The sequence below is a fragment of the Colobus angolensis genome, unplaced genomic scaffold (assembly GCF_000951035.1).
Source record: "Colobus angolensis palliatus isolate OR3802 unplaced genomic scaffold, Cang.pa_1.0 Scaffold21, whole genome shotgun sequence".
In the NCBI taxonomy this organism is placed as follows: Eukaryota; Metazoa; Chordata; class Mammalia; order Primates; family Cercopithecidae; genus Colobus; species Colobus angolensis.
The window spans coordinates 2,772,686-2,799,133 of NW_012115266.1; the positions used below are offsets into that span (position 1 = coordinate 2,772,686).

The following is a 26,448-nucleotide window of genomic DNA, read 5'->3' on the forward strand; positions in this document are numbered from 1 at the left end:
AGTTTAAGGAAGTGAGATCCCAGAACTTTGGGAGGCTGAGACGGGCGGATCACGAGGTCAGGAGATCAAGACCATCCTGGCTAACACGGTGAAACTCCGTCTCTACTAAAAAAAAAAAAAAATATATACCATCCTGGCTAACATGGGAAAACCCCGTCTCTACTAAAAAATACAAAAAACTAGCCGGGCGAGGTGGCGGTCGCCTGTAATCCGAGCTACTCGGGAGGCTGAGGCAGGAGAATAGCATAAACCCGGGAGGCGGAGCTTGCAGTGAGCTGAGATCTGGCCACTGCACTCCAGCCTGGGTGACAGAGCGAGACTCCGTCTCAAAAAAAAAAAAAAAAAAAAAAGGAAGTGAGGGCACTCGGGAGAAGGTCGGGGAGGGTTGGGTAAAGTCTTGAACATGACATTGTGTGCATGAGCATGAGAGAGGTTGGAAGTGGCATGTGCCAAGGCCCAGGAGTGAGAGTTTTGTCCTGCTGAGACCACTTTTCTCTGCGTCCAGCCTGGGATTTGCAGAGCAGGAGGGTGAGCTCGGGGCTTCCTTGACCTCAGCAGGTGTGTGCCAGATTGATCTGGGGACACTCTTCCCCAACATGGACAGCCACTCCTCTGATGTCGGGTCCCCAGAAAGTGTAAGGCTCTGGCTGGGGTGCTGGGAGTTGATTCATTCACTTGATTATTTGACAGTATTTGTTGAGCTCCTACTACATGCCAGGCACCTGTGCTTGGCCTTGCGGATCCAACACGGGAAGACACAGGCGGGGAGCTTATGGGCAAACCATACATGATAAGAGCCGCTGACATGTATTGGGTTCTCCTTATGTGCAGGGCACTGCAGAGCCCAGCTGATCTCATTCAAAGCAGGAACATCCCTATGAGGCACGTGACAAGTTCTAAGACTCAGGAGCCTCCTCAGGTGAAGTCAGGGAAAACTCAGGGCGTTTTTGTCAGAGCCAGAGGATGGGAGGGAAGCAGTTGTTTTAGGGGCAGAGAAAAGAGCTTTTCAGGTATGCGGAACAGTAGATGCAAAGGCCCTGAGGGAAAAAGGGCCCTGGTTATCCGGGAGGCTCCAACATCACCAGGACGCCCGGGCCTTTCGCTCTTTCCTGCAGAGGGCAGGGACCTTGGGCGGGGGCTGTCAGCCCGCAGGCGCCAGCCCACCAACCATGGCAGGGCTTCAAGACCCCTAGCTCCTCTCGACCTGCCTCCCAGGAGCAGCGCCTCCTCCTGGAACTCTCTGGAAAGTTCACACAGTCTCCGCACTGTCCCCAGATCCAAGGTCCTCTTCCGCGTCGGAGTTTTTGCCTAGACGGGGCCCCAGCGAGCTGCCAGGCCCAGCCCCGTCCCCGAACCCCCGCCCCCGCCCTCGCCCTCATCCTCATCCCAGAGCCCCGCCCGGCCTGCCCGGAGCCTTGCCCGGCGCGCATGCGTCCCGGAGCCGCCGAGCAGCCTGTTCCCAGAGCCGTTTTGCGCCTTGACGCTCCCAACTGGCTTGAGTGTCCGACTCACGGTCTCGTCGCTCCCACTGGGCTCACGTTGTGGCCGCTGGTACTTGCCATGTGTCGAGGGGTGGGGGTAGGAAAGACTTGGGGGTAGGATCCCAGTGCCACCTTCTAGGAACCCGGCTGGGTGCCCTAGGCAAGTTACTAACTTCTCAGAGCAGGGTGTTTTTCATCCGTACAAAGGGCGTTCCCCGTGTGGCCTCACTGGATTGTTTTGAGGATTAACTGTGAGATAAGATGTGTGAAGGGGGCCGGTCGCGGTGGCTCACGCCTGTGATCCCAACACTTTGGGAGGCCGAGGCCGGCGGATCACCTGAGGTCAGGAGTTCGAGACTAGCCTGGCCAACATGGCGAAACCCCATCTCTACTAAATATACAAAAATTAGCTGGGCGTGGTGGCGGTCGCCTGTAGTCCCAGTTACTCGGGAGGCTGAGGCAGAAGAATCGCTTGAACCCGGGAGGCGGAGGTTACAGTGAGCCGAGATCACACCACTGCATCACAGTCTGGATGACAGAGTGAGACTCCATCTCAAAAAAAAAAAAAAAAAAATGTGTGAAGCGTTGGGCTGGGGAGACGACCCACCGAGTGGCCACTGTCAAACTAGAGTATCTTGGACCTCATTTATGTCTCCCCGGCTTCCTCCATGGTCTCTTTTCTCTCCGTTTCTCTCTACCTCTTTGCCTTTCCTCTTCTGAGTCTTTCAAGGTGTGTTTCTCTCCCTGTCTCTCTGCCTGCTATCCTATGGCACGCTCTGGGGAGGCAGAACTCCCTGCTCATTGGATTGGGGTGGATGCGGAGGGGGAGGCAGAGGCTGGATGATAGCATTGACAGGGGAAATTCAGGTGTCCCTGGCCTCTGGGGCCTCCTGCCCTCAGTTTCCTGCACATGTATGGGTGTCAACGCTGAGATTTCCTTCTGGACTTGGGCTCTGAGAGTTGTGGCCTGGAAAGATGGTGAACAGACTGGTCTTTTTTTGAGACAGGGTCTCAACTCTGTTGCCCAGGCTGGAGTGCAGTGGCACAATCATGGCTCACTACAGTGTCAACCTTCCAGGGTGAGGTGATTCTCCTGCCTCAACCTCCTGAGTAGGTGGGAGTACAGGCACATGCCACCTTGTCTGGCTAAGGGTTATTTTATTTTTTTTGAGACGGAGTGTCGCTCTGTCACCCAGGCTGGAGTGCGGTGTGGTGCGATCTTAGCTCACTGCAACCTCTACCTCCCGGGTTCAAGCAATTCTCCTGCCTTAGCCTCCCGAGTAGCTGGGATTACAGGCACACGCCACCACGCCGGGCTAATTTTTGTATTATTAGTAGAGACGGACTTTCACCATGTTGGTCAGGCTGGTCTCGAACTCCTGACCTCAGATGATCCACACGCTTCGGCCTCCCGAAGTGCTGGGATTACAGGTGTGAGCCACCGTGCCCGGCCGTATGGTTTTGTGGAGAGGGTTTTGCCATGTTGACCAGGCTGGTCCTGAACTCCTGGCCTCAAGCGCCCCTCCCACCTTGGACTCCCAAAGTGCTAGGAGTCACTGTGCCTGGCCTAATCAAGTCTGGAGTAGAGAAGGAGATGGTTTCCCAGAGAAAGTAATAGGTAAACTGAGTAAGGTATACCAGGTGGAGTGAACAGGACATACAAAGACCCAGAGATGGTGTTAATTGAAAAGTTGGCTATGAGTGGAGAGGAAGAGGAGGGACAAATGGTGGGCAATGAAGCCTGAGGGCCTGGCAGCCTCATGGGCCACATTACATGCCACATTCAGACTTTATCCTGAGATGAACACAATGAAGGGTTTTAAGCAGGGGAGGGAAGTAATCAAATCAATCTTTTTTTTTGGGGGGGGTGAATCTTGCTCGTCACCCAGGCTGGAGTGCAATGACGCAATTTTAGCTCACTGCAACCTCCACCTCCCGGGTTCAAACGATTCTTCTGCCTCAGCTTCCCAAGTAGCTGGGATTATAGGCACCTGCCACCACACCTGGCTAATTTTTGTATTTTTAGTAGAGACGGGTTTTCGCCATGTTAGCCAGGCTGGTCTCCTAACCTCTGGTGATCCGCCTGCCTTGGCCTCCCAAAGTGCTGGGATTACAGCCATGAGCCATTGTGCCCAGCCAAATCAATCTTTTAAGATAAATGTCTGGCTACCAACATGGAGGACAGGGGGTTGGACCAGGGCCCTTGGGGCTTTTCCTGTCGTTGAGGTTCTAGACGGTGGTGGCTTCCACTAGGGTGGCAGGGATGAGATAAGTAAGAGGCAGATGCATTTCTGAGATATTTAGGGGCAAAACTGACACTCTTCCTTCCCTGGAAACATCCAAACATGGCCACATCCATATCCATCCTTGGGGAAACCAACATTAAATCAGCCCATTGTGCAACACCCTTGTCCACTTCTAGACTGTGCTCCAGAATCGGAGACGGTCCTTTACTAATCAGTTTGGGGAGCAGGATGGGCAGAGATCCCCAGATTCCTTTGGAGGCAGTGATGGAAGCCTGCTTAGGCTCTCCCAGATGGGACTCCAGCCTCCTGAGACTCAGCAGTCAGGTAAGGAGGCAGTTCTCTGGCAGCATCTGGCACACATAAATATGACTTACTTGGACTCAACATGCTGGGTGACGAGAAGCAGTAGGATGAGGTAGGAGACACGCTGGTCACAGCCTGCATGGACCAGACCCTGCTCAGGGACTTTTCTGCAGCTTTAGCAGATGGAGTTGGCCCTGGCTGATGGCTTGGCAGTTGTGGGGATGAAAGATTAGAGATGCCCCAGCCCATTCTAAGGAGTGTACCACTGGGTGCCTCTGCGGGGCTACTCTGCCTTTTTGGGTGGGAGAATGTCAGGTAATCTCACACTTAAAATGTTCAAATCCATTAAAAAGTTCACCTTGGTGCTGGGCGTGGTGGATCATGCCTGTAATCCCAGCACTCTGGGAGGCGGAGGTGGGCGGATCACCTGAGGTCAGGAGTTCAAGACCAGCCTGGCCAATGTGGTGAAACCCCATCTCTACAAAAATACACACACACACACATACAAATTAGCTGGACATGATGGTGAGCGCCTGTAATCTCAGCTGCTACAGAGGCTGAGGCAGTAGAATCGCTTGAATCCGGGAGGCAGAGGCTGCAGTGAGCCTAGATTGTGTCACTGTACTCCAGCCTGGGCGACAGAGCGAGACTCCATCTCAAAAAAAAAAAAAGTTCACCTTGATGAAGCATTGTGTTTCTAGAATCAAGTGCTGCTTTTTGGTGCTTACAAAATAAGCTAAGGAAATCCAAGCAGTACAGATGCCCCCCAGTTCTGCTGCTGCCGCTGAGAGGTGAAGCAAGGGCTCCTTGGCCTTAGCCTTCTGACTTACTTGCTCACACGCACACACCGAAGCAGAAAAGGTTTAGTTTTTGTTTTTAAAGCCTTTTTATTTTTTTTTTAAAAAAACAAAAAACCCCCAAACAAAAACAGAACCTAAATTAAAATATTTCCCATTGGAGGCTATTTCTTTTTTTGTCTTTTAAAAATTTTATTACACAAATATCACCCATTCCCACGTGTCAGAGGAAAGATGTCCTTGCTCTCTCTAAAACCAATAGTGGAGAACTTTTAGAAAACAAAACAAAGTCCAACTAGCTTCCTCCTTCCCTGGCCCAAAATAACCTCAATGTGTCAACTCAGATAGCATAAGACTTATCCCCTTAATGCTTACATTTAATTTAAACTTTTTAGCACAACATTGGAGATTGACTCTAAATCAGCAACAAAAAAATATATATTTACAATATTTCTCCGAAAAACAAAAAACACAACCAAACCCTTTAAACATAAGTGACTTTAGGAGTTTTATTTATGGAGCAGTTATTTTTTTAATCACCAAGTGATTTTATATTATATATATATAAATTTTCTTCCTTTCCTTTGTGGTTTTTCGCCCCGGTGCTTGGAAAGATGGAGGCAGGGGTTCTGGTCCTGCAGTCTGAGGGCAGGCTCTCCTGGCAAGGCCGTGTCTAAGAGCAGATTGTAGGACATGCGATGGACTCCCCAGGTTCCTCTGTTCCCCAACAGAGACACTTCTTTCCTCCACATGGACCAACCCTCACCTCTAAAACCCATTTCCCCTCAGTCCCAAAGAAAAGGAAAACCCAGCAAGGGCATGGTCCATCTGCTGCCTCTCCTGGGCTCCCTTTTCTGCTGACCAATTTACGTGCACGGTAAAAATGCAGGTTTTTCCAAACCCCAAAAAACAAACATAAAAACCAAAACCCAAAAGAAACCATAGGCTTGGAAATTTCTGTGGATGAAATGTCCCAAAGTCAGAGGCACTCTCCCGGCACAATCCCTGCTCTGAAGGGGTCTCTCCACCTCCCCTTTTATAGAAAGACAACAAAATAAAACAAAGTAATCTTTTCAGTATTTTCCACAGGAGCAACCAAAGAAAAAGGCAGGAAGCTTCCAATTATAGGTCATTAACAATAATAAGGTTTTTGCTCAATACCCAGGGTTCTTTACAGAGAAGTTCCCCTAACTGAGGCACTCTAGAATAAGTCACTGGCATTTCCTCAAAGTTTCAACCCCAGATTACTGGGGCCTGGAGACCAATGGAAATGGGCAGAGGGTCATGGGAGCAGACTGCTGTTTGTAAGGTGCAGCCAAAAGATTCAGCAGATTGGAAGAAGCAGACAAAATGCCACTCCCTACCAGGACCCAGTTTCTTCTAAGACGGCCAGTTAATGCCAGGGTCAAAACTGGGCTAGGTGGCAAAGAGGGGACCCCTCTGCCTCTATTGCTTTGGAAGTGGCAAGGGTGCAGTTGGCGTCTCTCTTCTGGGTGGCTCACACTTCAGACCCCTGGTGCCTGGGCTCCATTCCCTACCTCTGTAGGGCTTCAGGAGGAGGAAAGCCTGAGACTGGGCTACAGGAAGAGGGACAGAAAGGGACTGGGTTGGAGGACCAGAAGGCGGGGCGGTGGGGGGAAGAAGAGGTTGTGCTATCAGTATCCTTACAGAGGGGGAGCAGAGTGCAAATTTGCATCAGTCATTTATAAGCTCTTACCATAGGCTGCTGCTACTGAGCATCTCCTCACACACTTAAAAATATTGACCCAAAAGAAATTCCGACCTTTCTTTCTTTTTTTTTTTTTTTAAAGTGCAAAAAGCTCTCTGCTGCCCTAGAGAGAGGATCTTTGGACAGGCCGTTCAATGCAAAGTAAAAGGGGGCAGCTGATGGGGCTCGACAAAGGGCGGTGGAGCGGGAGACACCATGCTCCCCTCCCTCCCTCCCTCCACATACACGCGCGGAATACACTCAGCCACACACACAGAGGCACATGCACACCCCCTTCCATGGCTGCAGGCAGAGGGCAGGTGACTGGCTTCTAAGCAGGACCCCCTGGCTGCCCTGAAAGATCAGTGAGCCACTGGGGCCTGGACTCAGGGGTCTCTGCTAAACCAGAGGCCTGGAGGAGCCTGGCTGGGAGGCAGGTTGGGGCTTGGCCCAGTCCTCTGCCGCCTCCAGCTTGGGGGAGATAGGCTGCTCCCTCTGAGGACGTGCATCCTGGGAAAGCCTTCTTCAGGCAGAATGAAGACACATGGAAAAGGGCAGTCAGTGGGAGGCAAAAGAGAGAGGGGGAACAAGGAGATGGTGCCTGTCTCAGAATCCACTTGGGTAGCAATGAAATGGGTGTGTCCCTGGGGTAGACAGTTCCAGCTCCTCTGAAGAGCTTCAACCCCAATAAGTGCAATAAGGACCTCATAGAGACTAGCAAGGAAGTCGGGTAGGCTGGGGTGGGAAACCTAATTACGTGAACGAGCACGAGTGCTGGGCAGAAACAAGCTCAAGGGAGAGGAAAGGAGGGAGAGCACAGTTAAGGACGTGAGGTTTAGGACATCTCAACAGCACCAGTGTGATTGGCACGGGTCTGGAACTCCTGGGGCTGCTGGCCCCTCCTGCGTAAGCCGGGAGAGTGTGATGGAGGAGAGACGCGCACTGGACACCACAAGGAGAACCTGGCCGTGGAGACAGGGCCGCTTTCTTCCCTGGGAGTTTGCTCAGAACCAGGCACTGCTGGGGACCATGGGTGGGGAGGAGGGGCACAGGGCCCAGTGCAGATGAAGGTTGCACAAACACCCCAAACTGAGAGCCCGGTCTCCTGGCAGGCGAGTAAGCGAGCAGGCACCTCGACAGCACAGCCTGTGCTTTCCCCTCAGATCAATCTGCTACTCCCTTTTCCTTAGGAGGGAGAGGAGCAGGCAGGTAAGCCTGGTGTCCACCACCCTCTCTGCCCCGCCTGTAGAGGAAGGGCTCAAGGGACAGGAGAGCAGAGAGGGAGTGTGACGCTGGCCTCAGAGCCCGTGCAGGGTCGAGGAGAGGTTCTCCTCGGTGGGGAGTCAGGGGAAGATCGGTTTCCTGTTGAGTCTGGGCTGGGTGTGTCTTAGCTGATCTTCTGTATCAGCTTCTCGTCAGACAGGCAGTAGAGGCTGTTAATGGACAAGTCTGAGATGAAGTGCTCGCAGGCTTTTCGAGTGATCTGCTTGCATCCTCGAAGGTCGATCAAGGTGACGTTGGCAATGCGCCGTAGGTAGATCAGGGTCTGGTCTGTCAATTTATTGCAACCTGTTGGGAAAGTAGACATAATGACAATGCTCACATACACACAACCTTCCTCTACCATTCAATTCCCGTAGCCGTCTTTCCTTCAAAATGCTAAACAAAAGCCCTCTTTGTCCCAGAACTCCCTGGCTCAGAGACCAGAAGTGCCATCAGCACCTCTAAAGGGACCCTGCTGCCTCACTCCCGTCACCATCTGACAATAAGCACAAGGGCCGCAAGGTTGACCAAACTCCAGCTGGATGTTGGCTGCATACACAGGCAACTGACTTAACTACTCAAGGTCTCAGTCCCCCATCAAGTTAAAAAAGGGATAGAAATCCATGTCCTTATCCAGATGTGAAGAAATGAGCTAATGGAGCTAATGTGAGTCAATGAACAGGCCCAAGGTCATTCTGGTTTACTGATCAAGTTCCAGGGAGAGCTGGAGGCAGGGGGTACCGGTGATTATGAACAACAGTAGTGGCATACCTGCCATATTGAGCTCTGTGAGAGAGTAGCGAGTGGAAGACCCAACAGCGGTGAGTAGATTGGAGGACTGATCTGTAAGGTGGCTGCAGTGACTGAGGTCGAGTCGAGACAGGAGGGGCATGTGGCGAATGATGAGGCGAAGCGTGGCATCTGTGATGTCAAGGCCTGCCAGCCGGAAGTCAGTCATGTTCCGGAGCTTGCTGCGATTGTCCTGACCTGCACAGACAAGAGAAGAGTCTAGATCAAAACTCTCAATTCTCTAATCCAGCTTCAAGGCTCCAGGCAGCAACAGCTACTTGCTGGCCAGGGCCCCTGGAAGGGGTTAAGTAGAACTGCCCACACCCAGCCCTGCCTTCAGGGTGTGAGCACTATGTGGGCAGTTTCTAGGAAACCAGACAAGTTTTCTTTCTTCTCAAGCTGCTAGATTATGCCTCACGCACACAGCAAAAGGCTATGTGCAGAATGCTCCTCCCCTTCCAACACCACCACACTTTTCTAGACCATCATGCAAACAGCTTTTGACTCCACCTCAACCATAAAGCCTTCTCAGACTTTTTCAGGCTTACACTCTCTGGGCCCCAAACTCCACCGACTCACAAAATGGACTTACTCCATTGTTTGTAGGTAGTTATCTGCTTATAGTTACCCTATTCTTGTACATAGTCCATCATTCTGTTTTCCTTTTGTGCTCTTCTATTTTTCCACAGCATCATTTCTGAGACTAACTTAGCTTCTGAGGACGAGGTCTGTTTGGAAGACTACCCTAAGACAAGCACCAAGAAGTCAGGCCCACAGCATACCTGGTTTATCAGCTGGTGGAGTAAGCAAGTCCCGAATTTGAGGGTCCTTGATTCCTACTGCCCACCGAAGATCAAGGGTCCTGAGAAGGGGGCAGCTGGAGGTGCTGAGGGCAGAGACTGCAGACCAGGAGCAGCCTGCTAGGAGGAGGTCTTTCAGTCCTGCAATGGATGGAATGAGACACATAATAATACAGTTTCCCAACATACTCAGAGCTGTAACGATCTGAGCAAAGTGAACAGACTTCCAGTCTAATAGGGGAGAAGGACTATGTCTAATCTTTTAGTCATCCAGCTCAAAGATTTCCACGGTATCCTATACTACATCTTCTAGCTTTAGTGGTAAATTGATTGCTTAGTTCCCACCAGAGCAATACAAGAAGGAGTGACTTCCTGTCTTTCCAAGAGCTCAAAATGCTGAAGAGAACAAGGGCTTATAAGGAGCTGACCAAAGTAACATCTGACTCAAATTTCCTCTTTAGTGGTTATGCTGAGGAGAAATGCAGGGCTGGCAGCAACACTGATTCCATTCTCTTTGCTGTCCACTGCAGTGATTGGCCTGTCAGCCCAGAGTGCTGCCTTGGAGACTGGCACTTAAGATGGCCCTGGGTAAATCTCTTGCTAAGCAACAATGGCATGGGACTGCTGCCCTACACTGCCCTCAAGTGATGCTAAGAAGCACAGCCAATAATGCAACTTTTCTTGCCTGCTGCTTCTGGGCCCCTGGAAAGACAGTGGCAGCTGGTCACTTACCTGGCAGCCTATTGACAAGCCATGTCAGTTGCTTTTTAGAGATGTTGGTCCAACTGAGGTCAAGGCTGACTGGCTGCCTCTTGATGATGCCACTGAGGGCCTGGGGCACAATGGCCTTACACCTACTCAAGTCAATTTTTGTCCAAAGTCTCTTGTCGCAGCACCTGTGACAGAAGGGCAGAGAACTTGCCTTCATTAACTTGATATACCATCAGTGGAGCTCCTATCCCAGGCTGCTGATGGCTTCTGGGTAAAGCAGAGCACCTGAGGCTCATTCTCCCTGCGTTCCTCTACAAGTGTACAGGGATCACACCTGACAATTTTTTGCCTCAGAGAATAGGCAAAAAAATTGCCTTGGGCTCTACAACAACTAGATGCTTTGCAAACCTATATGTTGATAGTATATAACTTGACCACTTTACCCTGATTTATTCTGGAGTGTTTGAGAACAGTTGTTAGGGACACACAGCAAGCAACAGTCTGTAATCACTTTATCTGCATTAAAATGGCATGGTTCCTGCTGAAGTGTATATAAGGGAGCCTCTTAAAGTTTCTAGACTTCTTACTGTCTAAAGTTAAGAAGGCTGCTCCATCCTCTCCCTTGTCAGTCACTCGCAGCTGCCTGAAATGCAGGGTGCTACTCAGCACATCCACAATTCACCCTGCCTTCAGCCCATTACTGTATCAGGTCGAAAGAGGCTCTTTATCAGGCTTACAGAGTCCTCTCCCACCCTCAAGTTCTGCCTTGGTGCTATCCTGACATTTCCTAGCCAGTCCAGACCAGAAGTGAAAGGGACAGGCTTGGCTTTCCACTGCAGTCTACAAATCTACAGGCCACAAACCACAACATGCTGGCTTCCATTTAATATTTTATAGCCCCTGCCCCCCAGCCTGGTTGGCAGAGGAAGAGAGACAGCACATAATGGGAATCTGATGTGCCTTGCCCTGAAAACCAAGAGGTAGAGTCAAGCAGTCCTACTAGTCCTATACAGAGAAATATTAAGGAGAATTTAGATACACTATGCATTAATTCAGATTTGGGAAATAAACTCATGTTTGCAAAGAATAGGGTCTATTTAAAGACTGAAAAAATTTTACCAGTGGCACATGAAACTTCTATGGCAGAAGCAAGCTGCTGACAATACAGTAGATTTTGCTGCTCTAAACTCGAGCATGCATCAGAGTCCCCTGGAGGAGGGCTTGTTAAAGCAGACTGCTGGGCCCACCCAAGAGGTTCTGATTTAAGAGGCCTATGAGGGCCCTGACAGTTGACATTTCTAAAAAGCTCCTGAGTGAATGCCACTGGTCAGGACACCACACTACTGTAATAGGATGTGTGTGACCCAGATAAAAAGGATATCTCCTATAGTAAATATATACCAGAGCTTAAGGAAAAACCAACAATGCCCAATAGGAAGCTCCTTGTTCATCATCACTAGGAATTTTTTCCGCCAAGTGTCTGTCCAACTTAAGAAGAAACGGTAGCTCTCATTAAGGAAGCTTCAAAACTGGACTCTGCTTGCTAGAAAAGGGAATTCTGATCCAGGTTTGGGAGGATGAGCATTAAAACTGAAGAAAAATATAAGCACCTTCAAATTCATCTTGAAAAGCATGCCCACTTCTCTCACTGAATGGGAAGGTAATTGAGTCAGGGGCTTAAGTGAGGTCATCTGTGTTATCAGCACCAGAAGAATGAACAGAACATCACAGGCTCTCAACCAACACGTGATGAGTTCAGCTGACTCGAGGAGGAAATTTTCAGCCCGCAAGACTCTGAAGTTTTAGCACAGACTACAAATCTATTCCCCAAATCAGTCTCCCTCCCCATAACAAAGAGAGATGGGAAAGTATAGAGCAGGGCCAGGAGGCAAATGGCTAAAGTTCCCTAATGACATCTGTGGGCAGAACTGGCCCACATCTTTAAACAGGACCCAAAGTTTGGGAAAAAGGGTCAATTCATTCCTCATGGGATCCCACAGGCTTTCAGATGCTAAGGTGCATGCTGTTCTCATATGGAAAACCTGCCACCTACTCCCATACCCCTAATTCCTGACCCCCTGAATCCCTGCTCACCATTTATACCACGTCTTGCACACTCGCATACATTCACAAAGTTCTCTGCGGCTGAGGTAGCGGAAGACAGACATCCAGACCTCCCGCTGCATCCAGCTTTCGTCTCCATCCTGAGCCCAACTGCCCCGGCCATTCAGCCTGGCTGCACCCCCCTCCTCTGCACTGTCATCTTCCTCCTCCTCCTCCTCCTCTTCCTCCTCCTCTCCCCCCAGCCCCTCCTCATCCCCACGCTGGGGGGTTCGGGCTGGGCAGTGCTGCACTAGCACACGGGGGGAATGGCGAAGGTTGGCAGAGGAGGCCGTGATGGCCTGCAGCTTGGGCACAATGGATGTCCCGTGGAGCTCTTTGGTGGGCCTCTGTAGCGTGACAGTGAGGTACGATCCCCGGATCTTGGCTTTCTCAACTTCAGACAGCTCCTTTTTGCCGCTGGGATTGTTCTCCTTTTCCCGTACCATGGTGCGTTCTGTGGCCTGCAGCCGCAGCAACTGCCGCCGTTTGAAGCGCTCATCGCGGCTGGCACTGTGGTGGTCGCTGGGGCCAGCCCCAGGGGATGACCGAGTCACCATACCCCGGGGGGAAACCGGGTCATGGATGAGCTGCAGCATGGAAGTGGGTGAATGAGGCGGGGGCGTGAGAGGCTCATCGCAGCTCCGCAGGGGCCGCAGGACTTTGGCTTGCACGGCTTCTTCATCACTCTCTTCCATTTTCCGCTTCTGCAAAACAGGCCCAGAAAAGCAACTCAGTGCTTCCTTTCTTCCCTCTGAACAGACAGGGTGGACCTCCCTTGCTCTCAGGGGACGAGAGAAGAAAGGTCACTGTTGGAGAGGGCATCATTCCCTCAGAGTTGGCCCAGGCTGGTCTCCAACTCCTAGGCTTAAGTGATCCGCCTGCCTTGGCCTCCCAAAGTGCTGGAATTATAGGTGTGAGCCACTGCACCTGGCCTGACCATTTTTAATTGTGTCTCTGACTTACCTCTTTCACCCAAGAGACGTTCTGTTTCACGGTGGAAAAAGCCCACATATACCCTATGTAATTCGTGCATTACTGCACGAATTTGAACTAAGATCCTGAGTCTGACAGCGGTAAACACCACTGGCTTCTAGCTCCACCAGAGTCTAAGTTTGACTCCACCAGGCTGCATCTTCCACTCCATCCCCCACGTGAATAATAAAGCAGAGAACAAGAACCTCTGTGAGAAACTGGGTTGCTATAGGGAGATTCACTCAGGATTATGGTGAGGAATCCCACAAGAGCCCTCAACTTTATCTGTGGCATTTGTGCTCTCCAGATACTTGTCCTTTCCTGGAGCCCACTACGACTATGCTATGACAAAGCCCAGTAAACATGTTCCACTAGGAACCATATCAGTAGTTCAGGTTTTTTGCAAGGAGACATTTTATGTCTCTAAGCAACAACCCTGGTATCTGCTCTTTTCCTCCTTACATTTTTTGATCATTATGGTTGGAAGAAAATTACCACCTTTTGGGTGCTACCTTTTCCAATGTATTAGAAGATAATACGGCCGGGCGTGGTGGCTCAAGCCTGTAATCCCAGCACTTTGGGAGGCCGAGACGGGCGGATCACGAGGTCAGGAGATCGAGACCATCCTGGCTAACACGGTGAAACCCCGTCTCTACTAAAAAATACAAAAAAACTAGCCAGGCGAGGTGGCGGGCGCCTGTAGTCCCAGCTACTCGGGAAGCTGAGGCAGGAGAATAGCGTGAACCCAGGAGGTGGAGCTTGCAGTGAGCTGAGATCCGGCCACTGCACTCCAGCCCGGGCGGCAGAGCGAGACTTCGTCTCAAAAAAAAAAAATAATACTAAAACATAGCATCTGCCAACACATCTGCTACAGCAGAGATGCAAACACTCAACATCACTAGTGAAGACACATGTAAATGCCACTAGCTCAAGAACTTAGGAGAACTTTGGCCCTAGTCAACTTCAAAAATCCTTGCCCTCAAAGACAAATAGATTGAAAAATTCAACTATCTTAGTATCCAAGTGGGAAGAAATAAAAAGAAGGTAAGAAAATTCCCTTCTGCCCCCTTCCCCACTCCTGTGCAAGGGTCCTTGGAAGACTGGCACTCGGAAAGCCATCTCCTCCTGTAGGTGTCCACAGCTTGTCTTGCCTTTTCAGCCCGAGTAACTACAGTCCTTTTGGCCCTGACATTACTGGCAACCACTGGTCAGCAACCTCAGCTCCTTTGGGCCAAGGTCATAGCACTGGTCCTCTCTGGGGGAGGGGCTGCCTCTGCATGACACATTTGGGCATGTGGGATGGGCAGGGTAGGGCTTTCTGCCAGGCCACAAAAGTGAAGATGACAAAAATGTGAACCTGCTTAACTGGAAGCTCAAGTACACTGCTGCACTCACTGGCTGCCTCAGGCCACTGCCTCCCCTCTAGTTAACATTCCTTAGGAGAGATCCTACTCACCTAATTTCTCTCCTCAAATAGCCCAGTCCTGGTTCCTCTCTTTGTAGGGCCCCAGAGTATAAAAGGACCTTAGGAATTTATAGATCCCAAGTTGAACAATATTTAGTAATACAAAAAATAATGCTACAAACTCTAACAAAGAAAATACTAAAAATTAACCAAAGAAAAAATGTACCAAACCAAAAAAAAATAATCTCCTAGGTCAGAGAAACCATGTGAACACTAACGCAAAGGCAAAAGTGTATCAATCCCCCACATTTGATGCCTCTTTTCTGTCACAGTGCAAATTTGATAAGGTTCCTTTACCTGGGCTTTCTCCGAGTTGTCCTCCTGGTAGCACTTTGGACATTCCCAGCAATTTGGCAATTCTTCATTAAGCAACCCCTCTCCATCCATCTATAGGAAGACAGAGATGTTTTTAAAAGCCCGTCTCTCAAGCTTCCTTTATCAAACAATAACACAGTTGGGAAGAGTTACTCACTAATCAATAACATTGGTCCATAAAGGGAGAAAAACTGTGAGTAATCGAGCCCCAAATAGCCAATGGTGCTGAACCTGATCTTGACAGTGGGGCACAGGTTCTGATAGCTTGGGTTTAGGGACTAATGCTCTAGTCTCTGTGACTCAGTGTTCTCCACTGTAAAATGTTGGCTGACATTATTACCTTCATTCTCCCTCAGGAACTAACACACACAGAGATACAACATTATAATTGCCAGGGATACAACAAAACCCACCTTATAGGGTTGTGGTGAAGATTAAATTATTCATTGTGTAAAGAATTTAACAAAGTACTTGGCATACAGCAAACCCTCTGTATTAGCCATTATCATCATCATGGAATTAATACCCTATTTCACCAGTTCTATGGGTTTGAGGTATGTTAATAGATGTAATATGTACCATTTAAATCTTCACCAAGTTATAATTAATCAAACAAACTTTTAAGATTGTAAAGCTGGCCAGGCACGGTGGCTGATGCCTGTAATCCCAGCACTTTGGGAGGCCAAGGTGGGCGGATCACTTGATGCCAGGAGTTCAAGACCAACCTGGCCAACATGGTGAAACCCCGTCTCCACTAAACACAAAACTAGATGGGCATGGTGGTACATGTCTGTAATCCCAGCTACTCAGGAGGTTGAGGCAGAAGAATTGCTTGAACCCAGGAGATGGAGGCTGCAGTGAGCCAAAATCTCACCACTGTACTCCAGCCTGGGCAACAGAGTGAGACTATGTCTCCAAAAAAAAAAAAAATTGTAATGCTGTTGAAATATCCTAAGAATCAGGCCAGGCACGGTGGCTCACGCCTATAATCCCAGCACTTTTGGAGGTCAAGGCAGGTGAATCACTTGAGGTTACGAGTTTGAGACTGGCCTGGCCAACATGGTGAAACCCCATCTCTACTAAAAAACAAAAAAATTAGCTGGGCACAGTGGCACGTGCCTGTAATCCCCACTACTAGGGACGCTGAGGCAGGAGAATCACTTGAACCCGGGAGATATCCTGCCACTGCACTCTAGCCTGGGCAACAGAACAAGGCTATGTCTCAAAAACAACAAAACAAAAACCCGGTTCTTCATTCAACATATGCTTAATGTCTCCAAATACTGACCTATTAATGTTTCTGTTATAGATTTGCTGCTATATAGTATTCAAAAAAACCAAAAATCTATAACAGGTATACTTTTCATATTTTAACCTTTCTGAAATTGGGCTGCTTCTCATGAATGACAGTGTCTTATTATCACTGTCAGGCGACAGTCATGATTTTAGCTGATACTTTCTGAGAATGCCAAGGAAACAGTGGTTCTCCACAAGGCTGCACAATTCGGATCACCAGGGGAGCTTTTGGAACACAAGGCCCATTGCTGGACTCAATCTCTGAGGCTGAGATCTGAATTTATTACTTTTTATTACTTTTTTTTTTTTTTAAGCTATTTAGCTCTGCACTGAGCCTGATACAGACTCAGAACTCATTAAATGTTACCTGATACTATTACCCTTACTCTCCCTTAGGAACTAATATCCAGAGGTACACTGAAGTATGTATCAGAGATGACTAAAGGCTTGAGGCACCCCAAAACACACCATGCAGTTCCATTATGGCCTGGGGACTCTACACACACTGTCCAGAGGCCAGATTGTAAGCTCCATGAGGACAGGAACTGGGTGTGTTTTGTGTACTGTTCTATCCTCAGGGTCTAATGCAGTGCCTGACACATTGTACATATATGAATCAAGGGCTGATGTTAGACCACTGCATTAGTGGCCACAGAGGTGATGGCCTACAGTAGGGATGCGGGCACTCCCATGACAGGTGTCCCATTCTGTTGTGTCACTCACTCCATTAGCTGAGACTTCAGGAACCCCTTATATCTCTCCTCACCTGGAGGCAGCCAGGATGAACAATCTCATTGCAGATACAGCATTCCATAAGTTTCTTCTCAAAGTCTTGTGTCTCTTCATTCTGATCCACCTCTCCACAGAGGGAACATGTGACTGAGTGAGGCAGTCTGGGCTACAAGAGGACAAAGATAGGATCCAAGAAAACTGACTCAGATCCTTATCATTTCAGTTTCCCTTAAACTGAAGATGGGAGATTTGGGTCCTATAATTCTCTAGTAAACACCTGGAAGCATGGAGGCAGGGTGGAGAGAAGGGAGGTTTTTGGTAGGAAAAATGGGGAAGAGGAGGACTCAACCACCTGGGTACTAGAGACTAGTTTATTTTCAGTTGGCCTATCCTTGGCCTCCCCAATCCTTTCTAATCTACTTGAAGAGGGGAAAGAAGGCAATGATTTGCCCTTCAAATGCTGGTCTCTTGTTTGGAATTAGGTAAAGCCAAAATATTAAATTGGATTTTTAGTACTGGATACCTTCCATCTAAACCTGGGGTACAAAATAAAGCCAAAAAGAAGTATAAACCTTTTCTTTCCAACTCTGAAGTCTCTTTAACACTACACTATATGTATTTCGGTTCCTTTGGCACTGCCACCCCTCCCCCAAATTCTTTACCCAGCAGATCACTCACTGCCAAGCACTGTCGGAGGACACAGGACTGCTTCATGCGTCCAGGCCCCCCAAACTTCTTCATGTCTCTGCAGTAGTGGCAAACACCACACTCTCCTTGCACACAGGCTTTGCATTTTCGACATCGCACTCGTCTCCGTCTGGCTCCTGACACAATCGGGGAGGCAGCAGCTGGTCTCACAGGTGTTAACCGTGGAGCTGGTTTCATAGTGTGAGGCTTTGTAATGGGGATGGTAGGAACCCGCACCTTTGGCCGAGTGGGGAATTTAAGCTGGAAAGAGAAAGCAGTGAGGTCAAATATATCCGGTTGCTTTAAGACTGGAGAGGGTAGAAGATTACATGGTAGCATACCTAGCCCGGGGCTTGGTCCACTATGGCCTATGGGCAGATCTGCCCACTGCTTGTTTCTAGAATAAATTTTATTAACACACAACTCATCTTGTGCATGTATTATCAATGGCTGCTTTTTTTTTTTTTTTGAGACAGAGTCTCGCTCTGTTGCCCAGACTGGAATATAGTGGTTTGATCTTGGCTCACTGCAAGTTCCGCCTCCCGGGTTCACGCCATTCTCCTGCCTCAGCCTCCTGAGTAGCTGCGACTACAGACGCCCGCCACCACGCCTAGCAAATTTTTTTGTATTTTTAGTAGAGACGGGGTTTCACCATGTTAGCCAGGATGGTCTCGATCTTCTGACCTTGTGATCCGCCCGCCTTGGCCTCCCAGAGTGCTGGCATTACAGGCATGAGCCACCACACCTGGCCAATCAATGGCTGCTTTCATGCTACCATGGTAGAACTGAGAAACTGTGACTGTGTGGCGTACAAAACCTAAAATATTTACTATCTTGATCTTCACAGAAAAATTTGCCAGCCCTTGTCCTAGCCCTTTGGCCTACTAATTCAGCTGCTTCCCTTTCATTTTGCAGAGCTGTTAAGATTCACCCCCTCCCTGAGCTTTCTGTGTTAAGTGCCACGTACCAAAGTCACTCCAGGAGCCCTCCAGTGTTTCCTCATCCTGACTGATCAGATTATACTCCTAAAGAAGACAGTAAACTACCTTAGGGTGAAACGAGTCTTGCTCATTTCTTTAGTACTCCAAATCTAAGCATACAACCTGGTACACAGCAGACACCCCAATAATATTTAAGTGTGGAACACATTTCTCAGCATTCGTATTTACCCTGCTGGTGACCTTTTCAAGGACAAGGACCAAGTTTCCTACTACTTTAATTTCTTACCATATCTTAAACACTTTTCTGACACAAAATACTCAAAAACCAGAAATGACTGAATTGTTTTAAGGCAGTCCCCTGTGGCCAAGCAGAGGCCAAGTGGGACTCCTCCCCCTGGGGACAAGGAGGTGATTCTTTAAATATATTGTTCAACTCCATACCTTTATATTCTGCCTAAACACCCCTGGAATGTGATGGCTTTGCAAGTTTCAGCTATGGAACAACAAACAGAAGCCTAATTTATTTGCCAAATTTACGGCCAGGATCAGAATGCTATCATTTATTTAATATGTAACCTTGATAGAGGACAGTATGGGCAAAAAAAATTATACAGGATCTCAACTGAAGAGGCATGAAAATTCATAATTGACAGTTTATTAGCTGACAGTAATTCCTTTCTTCTTCTTCTTTTTTTTTTTTTGAGACAGAGTTTCGCTCTTGTCGCCCAGCCTGAAGTGCAATGGCGCGATCTCGGTTCACTACAACCTCTGCCTCCAGGGTTCAAGCGATTCTCCTGTCTCAGCCTCCCGAGTAGCTGGGATTACAGGCATGTGCCACCAGGCCTGGCTAATTTTGTATTTTTAGTAGAGACAGGGTTTCTTCATGTTGGTCAGGCTGGTCTCAACTTCCCGACCTCAGGTAATCCGACTGCTTTGGCCTCCCAAAGTGTTGGGATTACAGGCGTGAGCCACCATGCCTGGCCCCTTTCTTCTCTTTTCAATTCCATACTGCAAAGTCCAGGGTAAGGGGATTTTTGAGAGAATGATGTCACTACATCAAAGAAAACCTGTGCTCCTTTTAGATATCTATGTAATTATTTTAACTGGCTTTCAATCATATCTGTGAAGATAACTGAGTAACTGGTCACAGGGACAGAAGCGGATGCATTTTGATGAACAAATGCACAATTTGGCATCTGAATCTGGAGGGAGGCCTCCCAGTTTGACAGTTCTGTTAAGAGAGTCACCTCCAAAGATAGCCAATTACCCTGACTTACAAGTCAAAACAGAGCTGCGCAATGATCTTCTGTCAGTTTGTATTAATGCACCAAAAGCCATCTGCCTCTAGTTGTTCTTTTTTTCCCCAGAATGGTAATGATCAACTAACAAAAGGCTTAAGCAGCCTAAAAATCAAACAACATAGTTTCTTACCTTATCCCTTTTTGGCCACTGTACTATAGGAACTCCAGTGAGGGCTAACTTGGGATCGCTGTTGGCAAGCTCCTCCAGCAAAATCTAAGGGTAGGAGGGGAAAGAAGGAAAAATCAGGGCAGGGTGAACAAAGAGTCAACCACCCTGAACAGCATCCAGACTCTGCCTCAGTACCCTTGAGTAGCAAGGGAGGCAGGGCGGCAACTGTCTGTATTTGCCCTTCGTACAGAGACTCACTGGAAAACAAATAAATCAAAGGTGAAGGAGAAAACTCAAACTTAGGCTGCTGCAGTATTATCAAAACTTTGAGGCTGGGCACAGTGGCTCATGCCTGTAAGAGGTGGGAAGATCACTTGAGCCAGGAGTTTGAGACCAGCCTGGGAAACACAGCAAGACCCATCTCTACAGGGGGCAGGTGGTGGTGGTGGGGGAGCAGAAAGGACTTCAAACTCACCTTTGCTCCCAATCCCTTACTTGTGTACTCATTATACTAACACACTGAAACAACTAACTTACTGTGGCGACAAGTGTTACTTCTCATACAGCTCTACATATGACAGTAAAACTTTATTATTGCTTCTTCACTTTTTACACCGGTTAGTGAATATTATCAGGTAATTAAGTATTGCCTTCATTTCTCAGATATGAGCCAAGTGGCATAAAAATGATTGGCTAATATAGAATTAATGAGATGAACGGTACAGCCTAATGTGCTGATTTAACCCAGGGCTCTTTTCTTCTAAGGCTGATTACAGAAATCTCAATCTCAAATCTCTCTCTCTCTCTCCCACACACCCACACCCACAGAGGCTGTTATTTGCCTTTATTCCTTTAAATGGAGAAAGGAACAATCTTAGGGGCAACAGTTCTCATGGCATTACCAATAAAATTTAAATGACTTACGAACAATGATACAGTTAGAAAATGCCACTTAAGTGAATCACACTGGTTGACTGTTGCTTTCAAACAAATTTTTTTTTTTTTTTTTTAGATGGAGTCTCACTCTGTTGCTCAGGCTGGAGTGCAGTGGTGCTATCTTGTTCACTGAAACCTCTGCCTCCCTGGTTCAAACGATTCTGCTGCTTCAGCCTTCTGAGTAGCTGGGATTACAGGCACCTGCCACCATACCCAGCTAATTTTTGCATTTTTAGTAGAGATGGGGTTTCACCATGTTGGCCAGGCTGGTCTCGAACTCCTGACCTCAGGTGATCTGCTTGCCTCGGCCTCCCAAAGTGCTGGGGTTACAGGCGTGAGCCACCACAACTGGCCAAATCTTTTTTAGACAGAAATTCCTGAAGCCCAAATCTTCTAGTATAATGAAATCTTCTTCTTCTGACCTTATGAGCCCTAAAGCAACACCAACAGCAAAATAACTCAAATCTGGGAGACAAGTTACATGATTCCTTTTCTGGCTATCCTAGGTATGTACAGATGGTAACTGTTTCAGCAAATACTAAACTCTGATCCTGGACAGGTTAGAAAGTCTGGGCCCTTGCTAATAATTGTTCTCATAATCCTGTGTGCTTTACCCCAGAGACCAGGACTTTTATGTATTTTCATTCTTAACCTAAGGTTCCTGCTCCAAATCCCAAAGTTGGGACTCAGAAAGACCCTTTATCTCATAGCCAAGAAGCTCCTCTACTAAGATCCCCTTTTGCCAAGTCTCCAGATGCCTCTCACCTTCCCCCAAACTCATTTCATTTGCGGACGTTTTATTTACTTCAAGTTGCTATGGCATCCTTTTCTGTTAGTACCATACAGCGTGGGGGTGAAGAGGCGGGGTCTGGTGCCACGTGGGACAAGGCTCTGGTACAGGCTCCTAATCTCCCTAGGGTGAAAAATTCAGGTCCATTCAAAATGTGTGCTAGGGAGTGCATGGCTCCCCTCCCCCACTTCGCACTGCCGAAGAGTAGGACTCTGCCCATTTCCTCTGCTGAAGTGAACTGAGCTGTCCACAAATGGGGACTTTCCACTTTCAGCAAAACAGACTGCACAGTAAGATCTGCGATTGTTTAAGAGTAGAAAAGGAACTTAACTGTTCACCAAAAGCAGTCTAATTCTACCTGCAAGATTTCTGCGGGGAATAGGGAAGAGTAGGCAGAAAACTGTGTCGGTGTGTGTGTGTGGGGCGGCAGCTGTTCACACATACAGGACTCAGTTACTGGGGTATGTGTGGGTGTGGAGGGAAATGCAGATTTCCTTCCAAGCCTTATTTTGCTGGGGCCATTCAACCAAGCACGCCCTGCTTTCATCAAAAAAGGCAGACTCCAGCTGAGGCCCTACAAGAAACCATATAAAGAAGCCACCACCCTTCACTAGAGGGGGTTTGGGATAGGAGAGCGGGGGTGGAGTGCGGGAAAGGCTGACGCCTATCTCAGCTCCAGGCATTCGGGAGAACATTTAAACACAGGCCCACACCCTACAGATCACAGGAAGGGAAAGAGAACAGAAGGTGCCTGGGCAGAGAGGGAAAGGATTCTCAAAAGCCAAGCAACCCAATTCAAAAGCACATCCCACCAGGTGAGGGAACAAGTGCAATGACGGCTCAAGCAACACGAAGTAACAGCATTGTCCTGGACTCGCCCGGCAGGCAGCAGGCAGTTTCTTCTGCCTCTTCACTGAGACAAAAGTCCCTATAGTTACACGCACCCCAAACCAGAAAGGGTTTGCCAATCGACCGCCTGACCTTTCGTTTCCCGTCGCTCTGGAGCTGCCGAGGCTCTTGGTGAAGTTTCCCCAGCGTCTTTGTTTTGTTTTCTGTATTGGAAGTTCTCCTGAAGGAGTTAGATATTCTGCCTCTAGGAAAATCCGGATTTACTTGAATATTCTGGAATCTCCCAGAGCACATAGGGCAGGGCAGTCCAGCTCTGACCCTTCAGACTACCCAGATGGAGCAGCGTGCAACGCTCTGGGCTCCTTCTCGAGCCCTTCAGCTCAGCCGCGGCTTCCTGTGCCTGCGAACAATGCTGCTGCGTCACCCACATGCAGCTCCCAGAAATGCTTTGCAACGGAAGATGGCAGGAGGGGGAGCCGAGCGAGAGTGAGCGAGCCAGGCAGAGGGCCCAGCCGTTCTGCTGCAGAGCCGGGAGGGGGTGTGTTCAGCAACTGCTTTCTTCCTCGCGATTGGAAGAGGCCCTGCCAGGGAGGGGAGCTCAGCCACAGCCCCCGCCCTGTCTCCCTCCCACCACCACTGCAATAGGAGAACCTAGGGCCAGCCCCCTGAGGGCTCCCGGTGGCAGACTTCTGAAGGCGCCAGCAAAGGGGAAGGCTTTAACTCATACTGCAGGCTACACTAGGCACCTTGGCCCACATTTGTCCTTGTCTCAGTCTACACCCTTCCCCTCAGGGTCACCTCTCACTGTTACTGCCAGAGCTCTCTGGCTGACTGCACACACACTTATCTCTCCCCTCTCAGCAAGTATGGGGGGTCGCCCAAAGTTCTGCCTCTCTGGATGAACTAGGCACCGGAGCTGAGTTCCTGGAGTTATCTTCCCTCTCCCGCGCACTGCCTGCTTCACCTGCCCTCGCTGACTTGCTTCCAGCCCACAATCCAGAATCTGCCTACGTGTTCCAAAAAACCTTCAGAAATGGACCATGCCAGCCAATACTGAGATATTCAATAAAATATGGCTAACATCAACTACATGTAAAACAGATGCCTGCTTCTAATTCTGACAAGGACTCCACCCCCACACTACAGTACTAGAAATGTCTGTGCAGCAATCCTGCAGCAGTTCCACCAGGACTAAGTCAAACAACTGAGGCACAACCTAAGGGCAACATACTTTGCCCTCCTGCCTCTAAACAAGGTGCAGGAAACCAGGGAACACACTTTCTCCCAACTCTGGCCGTCTCCTCTGCCTATAAGATTATCCTCTTGGATTTCCGTTTCTATTCAAGTCTGTTTGCCTGTCTCATTTTTGATATTCCCTAGATGAAGCAGCCAGTCCTGCATCCTGTCAAGACACCTCACTAACTTCTTATAGCCACTCAGACTGACAGGTATTGCTCACACCTCTACACACCGAACCCTGATTCCCGGATCCCCAGCTAGGATGAAGCTCGGACTGAACACACACTCCCTTAAGTCTACATGAGGAAGGGAGTGTGCACACTCCGGTTGAGTTTCTAGGGATCCACAGTGTACCAGACATCAGCATGGGAGAACCTCAATAGGAACCAAATACTTAGCAGAAAGAGTTTGGGTGTGAATTTATGTGATTTTTAGACCCTTACAAACGTAACTTGCCTTTTTTGCAGATGCTTTGATTTAAACATCTAGCTCTTAAGCATTCTTATTTATTTCCAGGACAGTTGTTTGAGTTTCTAGTACAGATTTAGTGGCTAACTAGGCTTTCTAAAGTCTGGGGCTTTGCTACCAGGGGCTTCATGTTATTTTTATAGTACTTGACCAGAGGAAGGGGAGACTTTTGTGCTCTCGGCTGAGCTCCTCCTGGAAATGCTTATATGATCATCCTAACCCTCAACCTCTCCCTGGCACTGTATCTTAAGACTCAAGACCCAGTGCAATCGGCTTATTTTGTTTGAAAAGCTTTCCTTAACAGTGATCTAGCTATTGAGAGATCTTCTTGGAAAATGCTTATTTTGATCTTCAGTGCTATTTATATTACAGAGATGATAAAGTATGACTACTTAAGAGAAAACATACTACTTTAAAACAAACATAAGTTCAAGTTGCAGCAAGTACAAATTCTAGAGGCCACCAGGAAAGGACAAAAACCAGATAGGTCACTAGGAAACTTACTCCCATTAAGTTTCCAAATCACAAATTAAACCAGGCCTAACTTTTCCCCCTCCTGCTAATTCAGAATAAAAGACAGGCAAAAAAGATAAGAATTACTAAGACCATGACATTACCTAATACAAGAATATAAGGAAAATATTTAAAATAATTATATGTGCTTTAACCATATAAGACTTATAACTGAGTTACATTACTTAAAACTTTCTATTAAGAATGTACAAATTTTTACAAATATCTTATTAGTAAATATTGCAAATAAAGTTTTATTTGTATGGTTGGCCTTTTTTCTTTTTTAGACAGGGTCTCGCTTTGTTGCCCAGGCTAAAGTGCGGTGGTACGATGACAGCTTACTACAGCCTAGACCTCAGCCCCCCGAGTAGCTGGGACTACAGGTGCACACTACCATGCTTGGCTAATTTCTTAATTTTTTTGAAGATGGAGTCTCACTATGTTGCCCAGGCTGGTCTTGAACTCCTGTCCTTAAGTGAACCTCCTGCCTCAGCCTCCCAAAGTGCTGGGATTATAGGCATGAGCTACCACATCTGGCCTAGGTTGCTTTTTTTAAAAAACAAAAAAACACACATCTGTAAACCTGGACCCAGGACAAAAAAAAGCTGACTTGGTTGGGTAAGGTGGCTCATTCCTGTAATCCCAGCACTTTGGGAGGGTGAAGCAGGAGGATTGCTCAAGGCAAGGAGTTCAAGATTCAAGACCAGACTGGTCAATACAGCAAGACCTCATCGCTAATAATAATAATAATGAAAAATTTAAAAACATTTAAAAATCTGGCTTAATGGAATAAGAGCTAACTATACTGGGTCTTCTACTAGTTCTTTTATTAGTTTCAGAATAACCCCCAAATTATAAGCTGAAGAGAATTCCTAATTAGTATTTCTGGAGTTATTTGCAACCATAACTGTTTCTGCTTCAATCTCATCATACTCTCGGGATGGGGCCTAATATAAATTTTTAGATCATAGTTCCAAAATAAAATGTTAAGATTCTTAGATAAGAGTATCAGTAGCCATCACAAATAACAATTTTCCAATTTATAAATTGAGAGCTTTTACCATTTATATAATGTTGTAGTAATAAATTTATATCCTATAACAGGAAAGTTTATTAGCTGATGAATTAAGAAGACTGGAACATCTCTTTCCCTCAGGATAGACTCTGCCACACTCACTCATTTGCTCTGTGCCCTGTGTCACGCCAGGCACTTGCAAACCTGGACTGCACTTATTTCCTATTACTTAGCTCACTTTTATATCTGCTTTGCCACTGAACTCCAAGGCCCTTGAGGACTAGGACCACGGCATGTCTGCATAGTTTCCTTAACACTCACTCTGATTCCTGACACAGTATGCAGGCATTATTCAGAGCGGTGGAATAAGTGAACTTCCTATATTTGTAACATCTAATTTTTTTCTGGCTGTAATAATGCACAGCTTATTAAGTATTTTACTAATCTTGTTAATTTTTTTGTTTTGCTTTGTTTTGTTTTTGAGACGGAGTCTCGCTCTGTCGCCCGGGCTGGAGTGCAGTGGCCGGATCTCAGCTCATTGCAAGCTCCGCCTCCTGGGTTCACGCCATTCTCCTGCCTCAGCCTACTGAGTAGCTGGGACTACAGGGGGCCGCCACCT

General features: G+C 47.9%; 1 protein-coding gene across 4 annotated transcripts in view; it reads right to left on the bottom strand.

Annotated features, from left to right (window-relative positions):
• Positions 1-4,897: 4,897 nt before the first annotated feature.
• KDM2A (lysine (K)-specific demethylase 2A) overlaps positions 4,898-26,448 on the bottom strand; it is a 152,142-nt gene continuing 130,591 nt past the window's right edge. For 3 of the 4 annotated variants that reach the window (XM_011942388.1, XM_011942389.1, XM_011942390.1), the window contains 9 exons: positions 20,041-20,124; positions 17,660-17,929; positions 17,016-17,147; positions 14,936-15,025; positions 12,193-12,905; positions 10,120-10,283; positions 9,370-9,528; positions 8,570-8,785; positions 4,898-8,104 (listed from right to left, as the gene is read on the bottom strand). In XM_011942388.1, coding sequence (XP_011797778.1) covers positions 7,923-8,104; positions 8,570-8,785; positions 9,370-9,528; positions 10,120-10,283; positions 12,193-12,905; positions 14,936-15,025; positions 17,016-17,147; positions 17,660-17,929; positions 20,041-20,124 — 2,010 coding nt within the window. In that variant the 3' untranslated portion in view covers positions 4,898-7,922. Of the gene's footprint in view, positions 8,105-8,569; positions 8,786-9,369; positions 9,529-10,119; positions 10,284-12,192; positions 12,906-14,935; positions 15,026-17,015; positions 17,148-17,659; positions 17,930-20,040; positions 20,125-22,726; positions 23,083-26,448 lie in introns of those variants that run through there. The other variant, XM_011942391.1, reaches the window with a different exon arrangement.